Source organism: Pantherophis guttatus, chromosome 3, assembly GCF_059756535.1.
Source record: "Pantherophis guttatus breed Tessera chromosome 3, ASM5975653v1, whole genome shotgun sequence".
NCBI classification, from domain to species: domain Eukaryota; kingdom Metazoa; phylum Chordata; class Lepidosauria; order Squamata; family Colubridae; genus Pantherophis; species Pantherophis guttatus.
In genome coordinates this window covers 175,101,082-175,120,774 of record NC_142065.1, presented here as the reverse complement: position 1 = coordinate 175,120,774, position 19,693 = coordinate 175,101,082, and the positions used below count along the sequence as shown (strand labels likewise).

The following is a 19,693-nucleotide window of genomic DNA, read 5'->3' as shown; positions in this document are numbered from 1 at the left end:
TGGCCAGGGGGGATTTTTATCAGGTTCGCCTGATTCGCCAGTTGCAGCCCTTTCTGGACCAGGACGCCTTGCGCACGGTCATTCACGCCCTTGTCACCTCCCGGCTGGACTATTGTAATGCTTTCTACATGGGGCTCCCCTTGAAGAGCACTCGGAGGCTCCAGCTGGTCCAGAATGCGGCCGCGCGGGTGGTTATGGACGCAACCCGTTGTGCCCACGTGACACCCCTCCTGCGCGAGCTGCACTGGCTCCCAGTGGTCTTCCGGGTGCGATTCAAGGTGTTGGTTATCACCTTTAAAGTGCTCCATGGTATAGGACCCGGGTACCTTCGAGACCGACTTCTGCCACCAATAGCCTCCCACCGGCCAGTTCGCTCCCACAGAGAGGGTCTCCTCAGGGTGCCATCAGCCAAGTTTTGTTGGCTGGTGACACCCAGGGGGAGGGCCTTCTCTGTGGGAGCCCCTGCCCTGTGGAATGAACTGCCCCCGGAAATGCGTAAGATCTCCGACCTCCGTGTATTTCGCTGTGCCCTCAAGACCCTGCTGTTCCACCAAGCCGGGCTATCAATGTAATGATTTTTAAATTGGGTATTTTAAATTTTTGAGGTTTTAAATCTGAGCCAAAATTATGTAATAATTTTAATTATTTTTAACTGATGTTTGTCTTTGTGTTTTTAATAGGCTGTACACCACCCTGAGTCCTTCGGGAGAAGGGCAGTATAGAAATAAAATTATTTATTTATTATTTATTTATGATATTCAAACTTAGAAATATGAAATTAATGTTTGGATTTTTAACTAAACATAGAGATTTACCAGGCATGATATATTCAAAGAAACATGGAATAGTATTTAAGGCATAGTAATCAGATATAGCTTGACCAAGTGGTAAAGATAGGCATAAAGGGAAAAGAAAGGTCTGAAGATATGTATATAAAATGTTAATGTGAATGAACTAAATTGCACTCTCTTAAATATCAACTGTGGTTTTTCTTTCCCACAGCAAATATGTTCACAAGACTGCCACAATGTTATACAAATAATTACAATGTTGATAATCTGAAAAGTGTTCTGTTTCAAGCCAATCTGATATTACTCAATCTGCACTTAGCTTATCCTTGTTTCATGCTGATATATGCCTTTTGATTATTTCAAGCTCCTCCCTTATGAGAATTCTCCTGGATTTATAATGATGCTCACCCTTGACACAATTTACCCTGTAAGTCAAAATCTATTTGAATTTGAAATGCAGAAAAGTTTTCAGTCTTGGCTAGTATCTTTTAGGTACTTTAGAAAAGCTGCTGACTTACTTTGATAATGTTTGATCATATCACTGATGCAGGGAAAAGTGATTCTTGGAGAGATGTAATAGCCTCCATTATCTAAGCTTCTGATTTTGTAGTGCTTAACAACATCACCATTTTGTCCATCATGGTCTCTTATTGATAATGAATAACTACCTGTGGACAAAACAAAACCAACAATAAACCATAAAATAATTGTCAGTTGGTTACTATCTTTAAAATAATAACTTATAACAATGTTAATAAAGAAAAGGTTAAACTGTAAGTGTCAGCTTTGTAAGGTAGTCCAGACAAGAAGCCCATTCAGAAGTGCTACTTCTACTCTATTGTAAGGTTGTATTAATATGATATTGCAAGTCTTAAAGTATGTTTCTCCCCCGCTGCCTTCAAACCCCAAAATACTAAGAAGGGTCCCTTTTGAGATGTTTGCCTTGCCCATATCCCTTCTGCATGCTAATTGCCTCATATATGAACATTGTTCTGGATGCTTCTCTTCCTCCATCTCTCAAGATCATTGCTACCTATCATTGCAGTAAGACAATAAAGACTAGGCCCATCAAATTGATATTTTTCTAATATCTGCTAAACAAGTTGCAATAAAACAATATTTACTTCAGAAAAACAGGCTTCTGTTAGTACAGGGGTGGGTAAATGTGGCTCTTTTACAACCTGTGGACTTCAAATCCCAGAATTTCTGAGACAGCTTGGCTGTCTCAGGAATTCTGGGAGTTGAAGTCCACAGGTTGTAAAGAGCCACATTTGCCCACCCGTGTGTTAGCACTCCCATTTGTTAAAAAAAATGCTTCTTAAAAAAAAATAAAACAACACTTTTCCTGGGTGAACAATTCTGACTTGTCCAAACAAACAATGATTCAGAACAAGGAAAATAATCATGGGACTCTGGTTCTATTTTCCCACTATAGTTAATCATCTTATAAGCTATTTTTCCCACAGTATCACTAATTCCAATTGCATTTCTTACAAATGTGAACAATTACATTATGTTATAGCTGAATAGTGGAAGAATTTGACTTTAATAAGAGTCTGAAATGAATGTAAAATAGAATCCTAATCACCTTTTTCCCTTAAACACTTTCCTTTTCTTCATTCAACATAAACCTGGAAACCATAATCATATGGCTGAGCTGGCATCTGGTGGAGATGGAGGGAAATTTAACATTTTTTTTCTCTATGGGTTCCTCAGGGTTGTACTCTCTCTCCACACCCCTATTTAACAGCTAACAAAGCCACTATGTACAAGGTCATATACCATCACTACTGATGATATCCAATTATATAACACCAACCTAGAGCAACCAAGTCATACTGCTTAGGTTCCTTCCTAATTTCTAGAAACTCTGGAGACCTAAATGGCAAAGAACAGCCTTTGCTCTACCCAAGCTATAGTCATACACTGTGAGTTTTGGGACCCCCAGTTCTAGGGACTTTCCTCCATCCTCATTCAGTTCTGCATAAAATTGTATTCCCTCAGACAGAACTGGAGCACAGTTTGGAGATCCTCTTATGGTCTTGATTCTGCTGAAACAGGAGATAGCCCTGAGGTTCTTTCAGATACTAAATTTCATACATTCCCAGATTTTGGGACAATCATATCTTAGTCGCCTCCCATATGGACTAATGCAACATGCTCTATATAAAGCTGCCTTATACCTAGGAAAAATATTATTGTATGAATAATTATGCACACAACTTGATGTACCATTGTGTGCCATCGCACATGGCCATGTTATTTATGGTACACCTGTGTCTCTGCTAATCTCTTGATATCTGCCAGGCAGGCATGTTTCAGGTCCCTTCTTATATTACCTGGCAGAATGCAGCTGCCATCCCTTCTCTGTCACAGTCCTCTTAAGATTCAGATGAATAGAATAGAATAACAGAGTTGGAAGGGACATTGGAGGCCTTCTAGTCCAACCCCTTGCTTAAGCAGGAAACCCTACTTCAAACCACTTCAGACAAATGGTTTTCCAATCTCTTTTTAAAAATTTCGAGTGTTGGAGCATTCACAACTTCTAGAGGCAAGTTGTTCCACTGATTAATTGTTCTAACTGTCAGGAAATTTCTCCTTAGTTCTAAATTGCTTCTGTCCTGGATTAGTTTCCACTCATTGCTTTGCCATAGAATGCCCAAGATGTTTCAAATAAATTTGATCATACAGAAGCTTATTCAAAAGTTTTGTCATAAAGATTTAAGAGTTTTAAGACAGAAAATTGAATTTATTTTCAGATCCAATGAAATACAGAAAACTTACCTTTTAATGTTTCACTCTCTCTGATCAGGAATGCTCCAGGAGCATTTCCTGGAGCTAAAAGTTGCCTTTCTGCATCTTTTCTGGTTATGTCTTTAAAGAACCATCTGAAAAGTATTATTATAAACATATTTTTATTGTTACCCAAACATGAGAAAAAAAGCAATGGAAATCAAATATTTAAAGGATAAGAAACCTACTCTTCTGTTTCTAGGGTATTGACTTTTGCAACATAATTGCTTGGGATAAATCCTTCTTTCTTAGTTACAAGGGATTTAGCCCTCCACCATTCGCCATGTCTAAAAAAAAGAGTAAAATAAACACTGTTATTTTTGTAAAGAAGACATTACTGATCAACCTCAGTAGCATTCAAAGAAGCTTACATTTCAACGGAAGAAATAATAACTATGTTCAGACATCATACTAATCCAGGATCAATGGTTTGGCATGATTCACATACGTTGAAATAATTGCCTCATTTAGGACTTATTATGCTAATCCAGAATACACTACTTGCTTTGTTTAACTGTAGATGTGAGTAAATCACAGGTAATTCTCAACTACCGGAATTACTGTCGTAAATTGTTGTGGTCATAAATTTAGGCATCATGTGACCAGATCCCCAATTTTTCAATCTTTCTGTGGTGGTTGTTAAATGAATGCTGCAATTGGAATGAGAAAATCGACAAAAAAATGTCACAAATCACAGTCATGTGACTGCAGGAAGCTATACATGGTCATATTGATGATCATGTGACCATTGGGAATATGTCTGGTCACCACAATTCCAGAAATGGGTGGTAAGTAGCTTTTGCGGGACTGTTGTAACTTCAAATCCTTGTTATGCAAGTGGTCGTAAATTGAAGATTATCTGTACAAAGTATATTTTTTTTCAATGACAGAAGTAACCTTATTCTCTGATGGTAAGGCACACTAAGATACCAGGAAACCGGAGACATTCTTAGGTGGCTTAATTGTTGAGCTGGCTATTTTTATCCGCTCTTTGCTAAGAGCCTGTATCTGTTTTTATAAGGTTACTGTAAATGTGATTTTTATATCTTTTTACATCTATGGTTTTTATATGTGATTTTATCAATTTATTGTGCACCACCCATATTATCCTTTGGTGAAATGTGCAGGTGTTTGAATTTTATAAAGAAAGACATCTTATTTGCCCATAATAACGTTCTCAGACAGGCTGGGTAGAAAGCTAAGCCAGTGGATCCAAGCACTTATCTTCCTTTCATAGCTAAAGGTAAATGGTTTAGCATGCTTTCAAGTATGCCCAACATACTACCTGTTAACTATGTTAAGAATCAAAACTGGTTTGAGATCTCATGCATATTAAATCCTGCATGCACTTCCAAAACTAGTTTTTGCTTATCACACAGTTTTAGATGACTGAATGATTAAAGAAATATATAGGTCAGTATTATATAGGCCACATTAATTTCTGCATTTGCATTTCCATAGAAAGTGATAACAAAATAAATCCTAACAGTCTAGACATAGATAGTTTTTATTAAACTAGAAAACTGATGGCAGAAAAGACCCAGGGGCTTATTTGAGTCTTCCCTTTGAAATTTTTAATTTTTAAAAATTTTGTCGGATGATGGACGTGTGTTAATCCCAAGAATGTTTAAACTCAGTAATTGATTAATATTACTAAAGTAATATTTCATGGACAGAGGAGAAGCATGGAACTTTTAATTGGAAACAAATATTACACAGCTATTAATGGCTATGGCTATATAGATATATGTATGTTTTATTATTATATATGTAATACTAAAAAAAATATTTTGAATGGGGAAAGAATGTGAACAAAAACTTCCTTTAAAAACTGTAGGACATCTGCTTTTGAACGTCTAACCAATTCTTCAATAAGAGATCACAGAGATTGAATTTGAAAGTATACAGCAATTGTATGTGTTACAATAGTTCTTTTATTATACTCTTCCAATTGGCCAGTTGGTCAAAACAGGTTAAGTTGAATGACAGTCCATATCTTGTGAACTTCATGGCCAATAAATACAGTCCTTCCCAGTTTTTACCCAGTACAATGCTACCTACATTATTTTAACCAGCTTTGGTCTACTGGAATTAAAATGGCCAGTCTAACTGCTGAGCATACCCCTAATCTCATGATTACATAGAAGTAAATAAAAGTAAGACAAGACCTCTATACTTACTCCTCCAGAATTCTCATTTTTTCTCCTTTTTTGAAGGACAAGTCATCTTCATGCATGCCTTCATAAATATATAAGGCTATCACAATGTCCCCATGTTCTTTCTCTTCGTCTAATTGAGAAATGCAGTAAATACACTCTTACTCATTTATTACATTCAGACAATAGCAATTTGTTTATCAATCAGTTATTTTCTCTAAACATACCTTCATGATAGAACCTTTGACCTGGCAAAAGAATATCTTCATTTCCCTAAAACAAAATAATAAGTTATTTTATATCACCAAACTTGTTTTAATTTAAAATACAGATCCTGTAGGGTTTTTCTTAAGTTGATTATTTTATTTTGGGCTGTGTTTTAAATTTCTGCATTTAGGTTTGAAATGTCTGCACATACAAGTTTACCAGGAAATTCATGTCAGAGTACAGCCATTGTGGAAACTAAATGGTTGCTCTTTTATCTGAACCAGCAGTGTTCTTCTATAAGCATCAAATCTATATAGATTTATAAAAACATTCCTGAAAAACTTGCAAGAGCCAACTGGGAGCATGTCTATTTATAGAACAACAATTAGAAATTGTTCAATAGACCTATAAAAATGAATTCCATGTCAACAAGGACTCATACAACCTAATCTGTTCCACTGAACAATGAATAAAATTTATTCAAAGTCAGTATGCATTTTTAGGTTATTTTGAAATTGCTTGGCATTCTGCTATACTAGCCTATTTAATGCTAAAATATATTGATGGCACAATTGAACGTTTTGGCTGGAATATCAGTATTTTTGTGGGTTTACTGAAAACAAAATTGATCTACTTTTGGTAAAAACAAATTTATTTATTTCTCAAAATTATATTTTATATATACATTTATTTTAGTAGAATGCTTTTCCATTTAAGAACATGGTTTGTGAATATATCACTAGATAACTATTGATTATTCTTCAAAAGATCTTTCAATTATCCAGTAAGTAGAGTAAAGTTGACATATTAAGGGACTCTTGGCACAGTGGTCCCCTTTTCAATCACTTGAGTTCCAACTGTTATTCTGACAGAAGGCAATCCAGTGCAGAAATAGCTCACCTTTTCAATGGTGTTCCAATGAGTCTACAATACTGTAAGAAAATTAAATGGACCATAGCTTTATTTTAAAAGGGGGAACTGATGAAATCCAGCCAATCCTGAAATCCTGCTGAATTGAAATACTAATCATCAGCAATGCTACTCCTTATTATGTTAAAGGAAATACATATGAGCAGCTCACGTAACTTGTAAGAAGAGTCAGTCCCTTAGTTGCCTAGGCTGAATTCACACAAAATATGTTTTGTTAAATAATCTGGAAGGACTGAAATTATATATTGTACTAATCTAAAATATAATTATAGTTCATGCAGTGGTAGTTGGTGGACACTTTTGGAGTTATGAAGGCAGATTTTAAACACTTTGTGTACCAAATGGTTATTGCGATGGGCAGTAAATGGAACAGAAGCTCCATTTATCAGATGGTAAGCAGTTTTCCTCCACTGCTAGTCTATAGCTTCCTGAGACCCTTTTCCATAGGGCTCTGGAATAATTGAGATTTGAATAAAAAGGTGATTTAGAAAAAGTGTATATGTCCCATGTACTGTCACCTCCTTAATTCAAATGCATCCTTTCTTGGACCAGAAAAAGTTCAGCTTCTAAAAGGATTTGCCAGCAAGGGCACAATGAGCAACTTGGTGCATTCAAAAATTCCCTTTCTCTTTAAAATCCAGATTGCTGCACATTCCTATTGTCTATCATCTCATCTTTGCCATATTATTTTGGGGCAAGTAGGTCCAATAATACGATAAAGTGCCATTTATTTTTTTAATAATGCTCTGTACCTGGGGGTATAATTCACTGAAATGCAGATTTTCTTTAAGGGCAATACTTTGTGTTCTATTAGTTGTTCTTCTTCATTAAAAACAACCTCAAATGAGTAAAGTCATGCATGGCAGGCTTTAGCACGGGGTGTGATCCCAGCTGGTTTTCTTACCATATGATAACTGAAAAACAGTTATCCTGTAATGGATAAAATTGCCAGGTGCATTATATAGTTCTCAGTTCCCAAACTTTAAAAAGAACAATAATATTGAATTTTTGGCTTTAAGACTTTCTTACACATTAAGTTTCTATTGCAATTTATCATTCTTTTCTGTAGCAGTTTTTATTAAATGAAAAAAAGTACTTTATGAAGGCATCCATCTTGAAAATGGAGAGCCATCTCTCCCCTTAGTATATGTTTTATGAGAATAAATGCAGTATCTATGCAGCATGTTAAGAGTGCATAGTTTTAAAAAATATTTTTGGACGCTGAAATAGTAAAAAAATTAATAGTTTTTTTTAAAAAATCCTGGAAGCTCCTTAGATGGACACTTTGCATGCAGCGCTCTGCAAAGGAATTAGGATTAGGACCATCTTAGTTTAATACAGACAGTCCTCAACTGAACCCAAAATTTCTGTTGTTAAGTGAGACATTTGTTAAGTAAGTTTTGCCCTATTTTACGACCTTTCTTGCCACAGTTTAAGTGAACCACTGCAGTTGATAAACTACTAACCTGGTTGTTAAGTGAACCTGGCTTCCCCATTGACTTTGCTTGTCAGAAGGTCACAAAGGTGATCACATGACCCTGGGACACTGCAATGGTCATAAATATGAACCAGTTGCCAAGCATCTGAATTTTGATCATATATATCATGGGGATGCTGCAAAGGTCATAACTCTGAAATATGGTAGTAAGTCACTTTTGCAGTGCTGTTGTAACTTTGAACGGTCACTAAATGAACTGTTGTAAGTCGAGGACTACCTGTAGTTTGTTTCCCACAAGAGTAAATACTTTCACTGTGCTTGCAGAAGTGGTGGGTTGTCCCTGGTTCGCACCGGTTCTATAGAACCGGTAGTAAAACTGGCGGGAGGCTCCGCCCACCGACCCCGATGTCATCAAAATGCTTCTGCGCATGTGCGGAAGCTTCTGCACTTGTGCAGAAGAGCATGCGTGTGCGCGAGCAAAGTGAGCGTCCGCGTGCCACCCCGCTGTGAGCTGGTAGTAAAGGTAAGTAGAACCCACCCCTGGCTTGCTGTCATAGTCTTCTCCTACTATCTCCCCCACCCCCCGCAGCTGCATTGGGAGGCATTTACTCCCAACCTGAAGTCTATGGAGAATCATCCAGGTCATGGTTGTCCCAAAGATGCTTTTTTCAAAAGGCAACTGGAGTTTCTTTGTTTTTCCTTGAAGATGTTTTGCTTCTCATCGAAGAAGCTTCTTCAGTTCAACTGAAGAAAATAAATTCTAAAGCGATTTCCTCCATCGTGAACATGTTAAAAAAAGAGATTTTTTTTAAAAAAGGAATTAATGTATTTCCAAGATTCCACAGTGAAACTAACACTGCTTAGTGATCTATAATGCAGGGCTGTATATTCAAACTGTTCTTAGTTGGAACTGAGGACTCAAAGACATAAGGTTCTGGATTTTAGGTACATTCTTTATGGGCTAATGAACCCACTGCCACAAAGTTAAACTGCAATCCATGAAAATGTAATTTTCATTCCTGGTTATGTGTTGTGTTGGTTTTTTTAATGAAATAAACACAAGATATGCCAGTCAAACTGCAATCTCAGTGTTGGGATTCTTCCCTGAAACTATCTACTTACTGGCCTTTGCTGTTTATTGGACGTTGGATCCCTCACATAAATAGTTCGTTCAGTTTTACGTACTGATTTGTTCTTCATATCTAGCCCATCTCCATGCAGATTCTCTTTTTGTTTGGATTTTATACATCCCATATTTTCCTGTTGGGACAAAACAAAACAATGGAAAGATTAGACAAAAATGCTGTCATGTATTCACATAGTCAAACCTATATGAATTTGCGAGGGATTTCCAGCTTGGCAGCAGAATATAAATAATAAAACATTGTCCCCAAAGAGATTTATGTGGTATCTTTAAACAGACAAAATCATATAAGTGTTTCACATAAGGTTTTTATACTGCATGTAACCCTGAAAACTAATATTTATATACAGCATTTATCATATCTAAATAAAAGGGATTTTTGCTTTATCTTCAGGATGAGTCACTGACATATATTACATTTACACAATAATTATTGATGTTCCATAATATTTTTACAATATGCTTTATAACTAAATATAAGGAAAACTATAAGGAAAATATAAGGAAAACACGTCAAAATCTATTTCCTTCAAATCATACTCCAGTAATCCATCTGTTAACAGTATCACTGTACAAATGCTCATAATAGATGTATAAATGAAAAAGTCAAAGTATTGAAATCAACACCTTTCAAATTTGATACTATTCCAACCCTACATTATAGCTCCTACAAATGTGAACTTTAACTGAACTGAATTCAGTATGTTGAAAATATAGACATCCTATTTAAAATAGAATTTAGCCTGAGAGGTCCAATGTTCCTAAAAGCTTTGAGTTAAAAACCAACGTTTTCAAAACTGCAAAAAATCAGTATATAATATGTATACATTAAAATTTTATATTTAGATATTGTGTGGTTTGGGATCAAATCTATCAAAGGAAGTATTTTCATTTCTACTCTATTTTAACTGCCCTGGAAGTTTTAATGGGGGATTTTTTAAAATAGAGCGTTACACAAAAATAAATATACTCAAGGATTAATTAGATAAGCCCATGAAAATAGTCAGAATTGCACAGAGTTTAGTGCCAACTGAAATATCTCTTCATTCATTCCAATAAGAATTTTCAAAACAGAAGGATAAGGAATGGGGAATTGGATACTTTTAAAATAAAATTAAAATTAGGCTGAAATCTGTCTAATAAGTTCCTAAAAAGTACAGGTTTGGGGTTTTTTTTGCTATTGTTACTTTTTGCCTTCTCTTTTTCTAGTGTCTTCTCTTTTTTTATCTTATGCTCTATTTTTTCATCCTCCTAATGTCTTTTGAAATTATTTTTGAGCTTACTGAAAGGTGAGTGAAAGGTCGCTATGTTTTCTATCTACAATTCCTGTATGTTCATCCTTTCTAAATTTAAACACCTCATGATTAGTGTCCTGGGATTTAACTCAGGTTTTAGAAATTGGAAAAGTGTATATTGCTTGAGGGAATGTCTTCTGAATGTTTACTGCAATCATGCAATATTTCTTAAAATCATCAAAATCATGTTATGTTTCCTGATCTCATAACATTGTTTTTATTATTTATTTGGAAAGATCAGAAGGCTCTTGCAGATTGGTACCTGGTACCCATAGTGACCACTTTATACTCCTGGCAGAATGAAGGAATGTTCCATAGCTATCATTTCAGCATAGCTCTAGAATAGGGGTATCAAACTCAAGGCCCGTGGGCCACATCTGGCCCACTGGGTGCTTAGATCTGGCCAACGAGGCCAACCTGGAAACCTGGAAGGACTGGCCTGCAGTGCCTCTGCCAGCGAAAATGGAGCTCAGGAGGGCTGCATGCAGCCCTTCTGAGCTCTGTTTTCTCTGGCAGACGGTTGCAGGCGGCTGTTGCAGCCAAAAATGGAGCTCAGGAGCCCGTTTTTGCTGCAGAGCCCTCGGACCACCACATGCATCTCCGACATGAGTGACGTCGAGCTTGCCATGCCCACCCTGGCCATGCCCATCCCGCCCCTCCAAGGTCAAACACAACCCTGATGAAATCAAGTTTGACACTCCTGCTCTAGAAAGAGGAAAAGGCTAGAAGCAAGCCTATAAGAGTCAATTAAGAAACTAAAGGAAATGTCAGTCCACTGCTTCTTTTATTCATAAGAAAAATCCCACATGAAGCAATATAACATAGTGGTAGCTTGATAAAATCCTATGTGTAAATAACAGAAAAAGAAACATAGTTGCTATATAAATTCCTAATATGTATGAAGTTCCATCTAGGTTCTCAGAGAGATATCAACAAATTCAAGTATTCTTAAGCACTGCAGAATCGTAATCATGCAATCAAAATATTTAAGAAACATAATACTAATGAACAGGGATGAAGAAGTACTTTCCTGTTTTAACAAATAATATTTCCTGTGTAATTCTCCTTTGCATAGCATTATCCTGAAGTCAAAGTACAAGTATAAATTATCATGTTGCAACAAGTTTGCAAAAATGCATAAATTACTTGTACCCATGACTTATCAGTACCTTTAAGTTGACTATCTGACCTTTGATCCCATGAGTTCCTGGGAGAGTACTCTTCCCTACCTACACACTTGGGAAATATTAACACTACAGGCCAGGCCCATTCTTTAGTACTGAGAGATTTGTGACAAATCCTTCCCCTCATCTCTTTTTCCCCCCACCCAAGTGAGAAAGAGAAATATTACAAATGCTTCCGTTGAATGATCCAGAAATTTGAAAGGGGAAGGACATGAAGTTTGAAAGACAGAAATTAAAAACACGACTTTGCTTTAATGCCATAAAACTCTGCTCCAATCTGCCTTATTTTTAGATTCTTTTAATTCTGTTTTGAAAATGTAGCTAACATCTTAAGGAGTTAGAAGACATGATTCAATTTATTCTTAAAAGAATCATGTAAGAAAGCAAAATCAAGATTAGCCTAAGTGCATCTAGTGATCTTCACTGATCTATGAAATTTGCCCCTCAGATCTAAATATCAGTTGCTTTTTACTTTATGCCAGGCCATTAGATGTAAAGTCTCTCTTAAAGGCTCAAAAGAAATCCCCTGAAAAGGGGAAAAAAGTATCATTATCTCTTCATGGGCTAAGCATCTTTCTACAAAAAAATGTTCAGTATACTCCAATATTCCTTTCACTCAGTACCTAAAAATACTGTATTTTAGATTAAACATGACTATTCGAGAGTTGAAGAATAACTGTAACTCAGCATTTCTACAGCAATGCTTTAAAAGCAAGAAAATGTAATTAGGACTAAAGTTACGTACTTTTAATTTTTTTCCAAATAGTCTTTGGTCTGGGTCCCTTACATACAGTTCCAGTTTATCAGATTGATCATACTGTAATTAAATCCTTCCTTGCACCCTTAAAAATCATATTTGCTTATTCAGTAAATCTTCTTTCTGGAGACAAGTCTCTTTTCTCTACCACTACCAATTATCTTTTTGTCTCTCTTTTTCCACTAACATCTCTGAATTACATATTGCAGTCCTTCAAAGTTTAGAACTTTTGATTGTCTTCTTGAGAACAATTTGCACTCTTTAAGAAGGGAAGTAAAATTTGCCAAAGACTGGAAACTGCTAATGCAGCAAAGAGAACAGATGAAGAAACTGTGAGGAAAGCAACAGGAAGAGCGAAAAGGAGATAGTGTGCTGTTGGGTAAGAAATTCATGCTATAGCTGTTACGTAGAACACAGATCTTCCCGTGATATCCACAGGTCTGCCGGTTAATTATTTCTTGCCAGTCTGTTGTTCCAAGCACATTTTGCTTCCTAGTTTTGATACTGGAATTAAATAAATAACAGGGAAAAAAATCTTTAGAAACAAACAAACAAACAAAATAGTAGCCCAGAAATGTATTGTATATAGTCTCCCCCATACATTCTTCTTATTATCCCAAAGGCAATCTTTATTATGATGCCTCTAAACAAGAAAAGGTAGAAATACAATCAACTTCTCAAACTTCATCTTATTTGACAAAAGAGTCCAATTTTACTTCACCTTTCTTTAAATATCAACGAAGTTTGAAAGCAAAATTTAGGTTTTTATAATCAGTCCATGGAATTTCTCTGAACACTGGATAAGTAAGAAATGACCACAGAGTAATTCTATTCTATACGATGTATATTGACGTATTGTGATGTTTTTTGCCTTTGCGGAGCTGCTATGGGTGTGGTCTGCACGTAATTCCGCAGGCCGCCAGCTTAATAGCTGCATTAGAGGGATATGTGTCTTTTGGGATGAATTCAGATATGTCTATGGAAATATGTCTTTCTTTGATTAATGTTGCCATATGCTCAGCCAATTAAAGATCTGTACATTACTGTTTTATAGCAACATCTCTTTAAAGCAACCTCTTTGTTAGGGAAACATAACTTCTGTTGCACTGCATAGAAAGCCACATTCTGCAGTAAATACTGACAAGAGGAAAGAAAGAGAATAACAACATACTCTGTAACCACACTGGAAACTTGGCGGGATATACCCACTCAGTAAAAGGAACTATATTTGACAATTTGTGTCCAGTTCTACCCAGAATTAAGAATGTTATTTGGCAATTTTCTTTAAAGCAAAAAATGTTGTGTCTTCCATTTGGCATATGTCATCTTTCAGAAGAGGCTGCAACTCCTGAAGATTTGATTCAAATTCAGTTTACTTATAAAGAAAAGCAGACTAAAAAGTGATTAAATAAGTACAATCTATCACATAAGGAATAAATAATCGCCACTTGGGGCTTTCTCATTATAATTGTGGACTGGCATGGTGGCTTGGATTTTCAAATTAAATACAAGATTTTAGTCTAAGTCATGAAGAAATCAGTACCAGTTCTTTGGATTGTATGCATGTGTGGGATGCGTTTGTGTGAGGAGGAAGTAATGCCAAGAGCCATTTGGATATACCTCGTAAGGAAGACCAGAAATGGCATGCCATCACCTTCCCATGAAGAGGTAGCCGCCTCTCTTGATAAAATTCACTGAGTTTGCTGAGAAATTCACTCTATTGCTGCTGTTTCTTGTTTCTTCATTACTCAGGTAGCCATACTCTCATATATTAGTGGTTAACTGAAGACAAGGAGTGTTTGAGTGATCCTGGTTTCATTGCCCTGCTGTCCTCAGGAGTCCCACAGAAGAAAGCACCCAAGAAAGAATATACAAGTCATGGGTTACAGGACAGTTGAAATGTTTGCTCTATCTGTGGACCTGTGGTGGCTCAGTGGTTAGAATGCATTATTGCAGGCTAACTCTGCCCACAGACAGGAGTTTGATCTTGACTGGCTTAAGGTTCCATCCTTCCAAGGTCAGTAGAAAGAGGACCTAGATTGTTGGAGGCAATATTCTGACATTTGTAAACCACTTAAGAGAGTGGTGTAAAGCATTGTGGAGCAGTATACAAATATACAGTATACAAGTAACGGGAGTTCGCCCCATTCATGGGGTGAACTCCCATTACTTGTCCCAGCTTCTGCCAACCTAGCAGTTCGAAAGCACATAAAAAATGCAAGTAGAAAAATAGGGACCACCATTGGTGGGAAGATAACAGCATTCTGTGCACCTTTGGGGTTTAGTCATGCCAGCCACATGCCCACGGAGATGTCTTCAGACAGCGCTGGCTCTTTGGCTTTGAAATGGAGATGAGCACCACCCCCTAGAGTCAGGAACAACTAGCACATATGTGCAAGGGGAACCTTTACCGTTATACAAGTCTAAGTGCTATTGCTATCCTTACCATTACTGTACTGCTGGTCTTAGCTTGTAGAGCAAACTGACAGTTCCAACCTGAGCTACAAGGGCTACTGTCCCATCTAGGCATGGAGCTTGGTTTTTTCCATAGTCCTAGGGAAGATCCATGGAGCCTGGCACAAATCTACATCCTGTCTGATTCCAAATGTTGCTCTTCTGCTGCATGAACATAGCTACAGAAAATAATTAGAGGCCAAGTGTGGTCTAATGGCTAGGAGATTAAAAACCCTGATTTACTAGAGATATACTTGACCGATTTACATAGATTCTGCTCAAAAGTCCTAATCGACATTGTGCCCTTCCAGATGTTTACCATATCCAAAATTACGTCTGAAGTGGCTACAAAAATAAAGATGGAAGTCAATATGTCTCTTATTTCATGTAGATTGCTTTATAAAGTTAGCTTCTATTCTCCTTAAAAATGTTGCCTTAAACCAAAATAAATTCAGCATTAGTAGATGTCAGTAGAAAAGTTATGAATCCAAAAGATAAAAATTAAATGTATTTATTAAATTTGCATACAATTATAATCAAGAACTTGATTTTTTAAATCCAGTTTTAAAAATAAGAACAGCATATATAACTTATAAATGTGTCCAATGTAATCATTACTATTATTATTTCTAAATAAATGAGGCATAAATCCAGAGTTACAAGAAAAGCAGTTAATTATCTTTTCTGCCAAATACACTGATATTGAAGTCATATTGATATAATCACAAATAATCAGGGGTAGTTACTAGTTTCTTTTTTTAGCATTAAGCAATAATCACCTTTTTTATGGTGATGCTCCAAGGACTAAAACAATCTTGCTTTAAAGAGGAAATGTTCCTTGAATATAATTTAAGCAGCAATTTCACCAGTCAGGAGAATCTGAGTCATGCCTGGAAACCCATCACTGTGCAAGAATTTTTATTTTTTTTTTGTCTGTGCCGGGTGAGGGAGAGTAGTATCTTGGTAGCATTATGACATAAACTTACTGGAGACTAACTAACAAAATATCTTTTCAGCAGAACTAATGGATACAAATTTGTGTATTTATAAGCTGTAAAAGTAGTCAGTATATAAACAGGCAAAGAAAATGAAAACCTTGTGTTGCACAGATACATCCAGGAAGTATTATAAAGGCATTAATTGCAAGATGTCTTTAATATGGTAATTTTTGACTAAGCAGCATAGCCTAATTTTATTATAATTCAACAATGCAATGTGCCCTCAAATATAAAGAACATGAAGTCTATATCTAAACAGCAGATGGGGGGAAAAGAGTATTGATAAAGAATAATGTTTGTAGGTCAGAATTGAAATGAGGGGTGGTTGGTACTCTCTAAGCTTGGTTGTCCCAAAGGTGCTTTTTTCAAGAAGTAACTGGATTTTCTGGTTTTTCTTTGATGATGTTTCGCTTCTCATTCAAGAAGCTTCTTCAGCTCTTAAGAAGCTTCTTGGATGAGAAGCAAAATGTCTTCAAAGAAAAACCATAAAGTCCAATTGCCTCTTGAAAAAAGCACCTTTGGGACAAGCATGACCTTGGATGACTGAGAATCTCCATAGACCTCTGAGTTTGGTTGTTTTATTGCAGACATTCCATTACCCAAACATCAGTGCACTAATGATGTTACCTACTTTGAGTAAAGAAACATCTGCAACAAAACAACCAAGCTCAGAGCACCAGGACCCTTCAATGAAGAACATATCTGAATTGTCTTATATCAAGTCACATTTTTGGATCACAGAACTCTGCACTAAGATTTCCTAAAAGCTATGGAAACAATATTTTCCAGAACTAGAATCTATAATCCAAACTTTTTTTTCTTGACATTAGGGAAACAGCTTCCTAAACTTTAAAAAAGTATTAATTATTATTAAATTAAATGCTATATTTTTATTTGCTGTTTGTTCATAGCTACTCTAGACATAAAGAAGATCAATGTACAGAGTTACAAAATAAATAATTGTCCAGCTATAATACACTTCCTTCTCGGAAATTCCAGCAGAATTAAGTGAGCTATAAAAATGAAACAAAACACTTTCTTAGTAATACACTGATATAATATAATAGGAATGGCTCACCTTTTTATGACCAATGCCATTAATTATCTCTCCCACTTCTATCTGGAAATGCCAGACTGTATGCAAATGCTGAACTTTGTGAGATTATTAGTGAGTCATGACCCTCTTACTCTATGTAAATTCTGGCCAAAATGACTTCAGAACTACAAGGCCTTCCTCCATTTCTCGTTCCTATAACTTAATAGCTTCACTTCAAATATTTCATTAGAATTCTGGCTACTTTTGTTTGAAGTAATCAAATGGCACTAAGAAATCATTTCATAATTTATTTGTTCAACTTATTTATTTGTTCAACTTGTATGCCGTCTTTTTCCAAAGACTCAAGGCGGCTTACAATGCATTTAAAAACCATATATAAAAACATTAAAAATTAAAACATTAAAAACAATTAAAACCCATTCACACCATTCATGGCCGGATCTCGCCAGATCACAACAGCGAGATCAACGGCCCCAGGCCTGCCGGAAAAGCCAGGTCTTCACCGCTTTTCGGAAGGCCAATAGGGTGGGGATGGTCCGGATCTCAGGAGGTAACTGGTTCCAGAGAGCTGGGGCAGCCACAGAGAAGGCCCTCCCCCGCAGGCCCACCAGACGGCACTGTTTATCTGACGGGACCCAGAGGAGACCAACTCTGTGGGATCTTACCGGTCGCTGGGAGCTATGCGGTAGAAGGTGGTCTCGAAGATAACCTGGCCCTGAGCCATATAGGGCTTTAAAGGTAATAACCAATACCTTGAATTGTGACCGGAGACCAATAGGGAGCCAGTGCAGCTCGCAGAGAATTGATGTAATGTGGGTGTACCTAGGTGTACCCATGACAGCTCATGTGGCTGCGTTCTGGACCAACTGTAGTCTCCAAACACTTTTCAAGGGTAGCCCCATGTAGAGCGCATTGCAATAATCTAACCGTGAGGTGACAAGGGCATGAGTGACTGTGAGGAGAGCCTCCTGATCCAAGTAATCATACAGAAATGAAAAAAAGATATTTAATTAAGCTTCTATTGAAGGAGGAAGATTTTGTTTTATGTAAATGCAAACTATTTAAAACCGCACTACTCTATGTTCGTTATTTGGTTGTTACTGCTGCATAAGAATTATAGGAAAATATTATGAATGCTGTTTCTATATTGGTATACTGTTTCTCTTCATTATTCTCTTCCTCTTATCGGTCTCTTGTCTTGTTTCTTTTGTTTTTTAAATCGACCTTTGTTAAATATTATTCCTTTTATTAAGCTTTCCTTCCTCTAACTACTGATTTACATAGCATTAGTAAATGGTTGATCAGTATTGTTAATTTGTGTAGAGGACAACTGGAATATGTGGCATGATTTAAAATAATATTTTATAGCTTTTTTTTTTTTACTTTAATCACTCTTATTTGGGGGACAATGCTTTGGTCTTTGAAATGTTTCAGCTATAGTACGGATGGTTTTTTTAAAAATTTGATTTATATGCTCCCTTCTCTGGAGACTCAGGGCGGCTTACGATGCGTTATATGCGTTGTGACATATGCCTTTTTCTTGGTTGTTTAAATTTTAATAATTTGTAATTTCCTTTGTAACATGACATTTTAAAAGGTTGGGATTCCCAGTTAGGTGAAGAGAATTGTTAGCTAAATATATAAATATGGCATCTGAAATTGCTTCATTTTTCAGAACACACTGACATTTTTCCTAAAGTTAAAAAGCTGTTTTAGAAAGCTTGGGCAGGGCAAATTGATGTATATAATAATAACTTTAACATGCAAACGGTATTGGCATTATATTTAATAGGTTTTTGATGAAAAATGTTGCATGAGATCACTGTACCGCTCCTCTGAATTTCTATGGTCCAACCAACAATTCTTCAGAACAAATAACTATTTATTTTCAACCCCTATATATTAAGGGTTTGTTTGTTACCTTTGAATTAATCTTGATTCCTGGTGACCATCCAGACAGGTTTTAATAGAAACATTTTTGGAAGTGGTTTGCCATTGTCTTTTTCCTGTGACAAAGAATGACCGTCCAAAGTCACTCAGGTGGAAGGATTCATGCCTAAGGCAAGACTAGACTCCATTGTCTTGAATGATATCTTTAGCCACTGCATCTTAGTATATACTTAGTATATACTAAGTTAAAGGGTAAAGCCATATAAGGGTTGACAGTTGTGTGAATCAAACTTTGGATCCTTATTTAGATCATAGGACATATAAAAGTAGTCCTCAACTTACAACAGTTCATTTAGTGACCATTGAAAGTTAGAACAGCCCTGAAAAAAGTGACATACAACTGTTTTACAGATGCTCTGTAGCATCTCCTTGATCATGTGATCAAAATTCAGATGCTTGACAACTGATTCATATTTATGAACATTATTATATTCCAAGGTACTGTCATCATCTTTTGCAACTTCCTGACAAGCAAAGTCAATGGGGAAGCCAGATTCATTTAACAACTGGGTTATTAACTTACGAACTGCAATAATTCA

The 19,693-nt window shown here is 36.3% G+C and overlaps 1 protein-coding gene across 3 annotated transcripts in view; it reads right to left on the bottom strand.

Moving 5' to 3' along the window:
* LYN (LYN proto-oncogene, Src family tyrosine kinase) overlaps positions 1 to 19,693 on the bottom strand; it is a 40,355-nt gene that overhangs the window by 10,898 nt on the left and 9,764 nt on the right. For 2 of the 3 annotated variants that reach the window (XM_034429798.3, XM_087890576.1), the window contains exons 2-7: positions 9,438 to 9,575; positions 5,968 to 6,013; positions 5,765 to 5,873; positions 3,773 to 3,871; positions 3,576 to 3,679; positions 1,310 to 1,459 (exon numbers count right to left, since the gene is read on the bottom strand). In XM_034429798.3, coding sequence (XP_034285689.1) covers positions 1,310 to 1,459; positions 3,576 to 3,679; positions 3,773 to 3,871; positions 5,765 to 5,873; positions 5,968 to 6,013; positions 9,438 to 9,569 — 640 coding nt within the window. In that variant the 5' untranslated portion in view covers positions 9,570 to 9,575. The remainder of the gene's footprint in view (positions 1 to 1,309; positions 1,460 to 3,575; positions 3,680 to 3,772; positions 3,872 to 5,764; positions 5,874 to 5,967; positions 6,014 to 9,437; positions 9,576 to 19,693) is intronic. The other variant, XM_034429799.3, reaches the window with a different exon arrangement.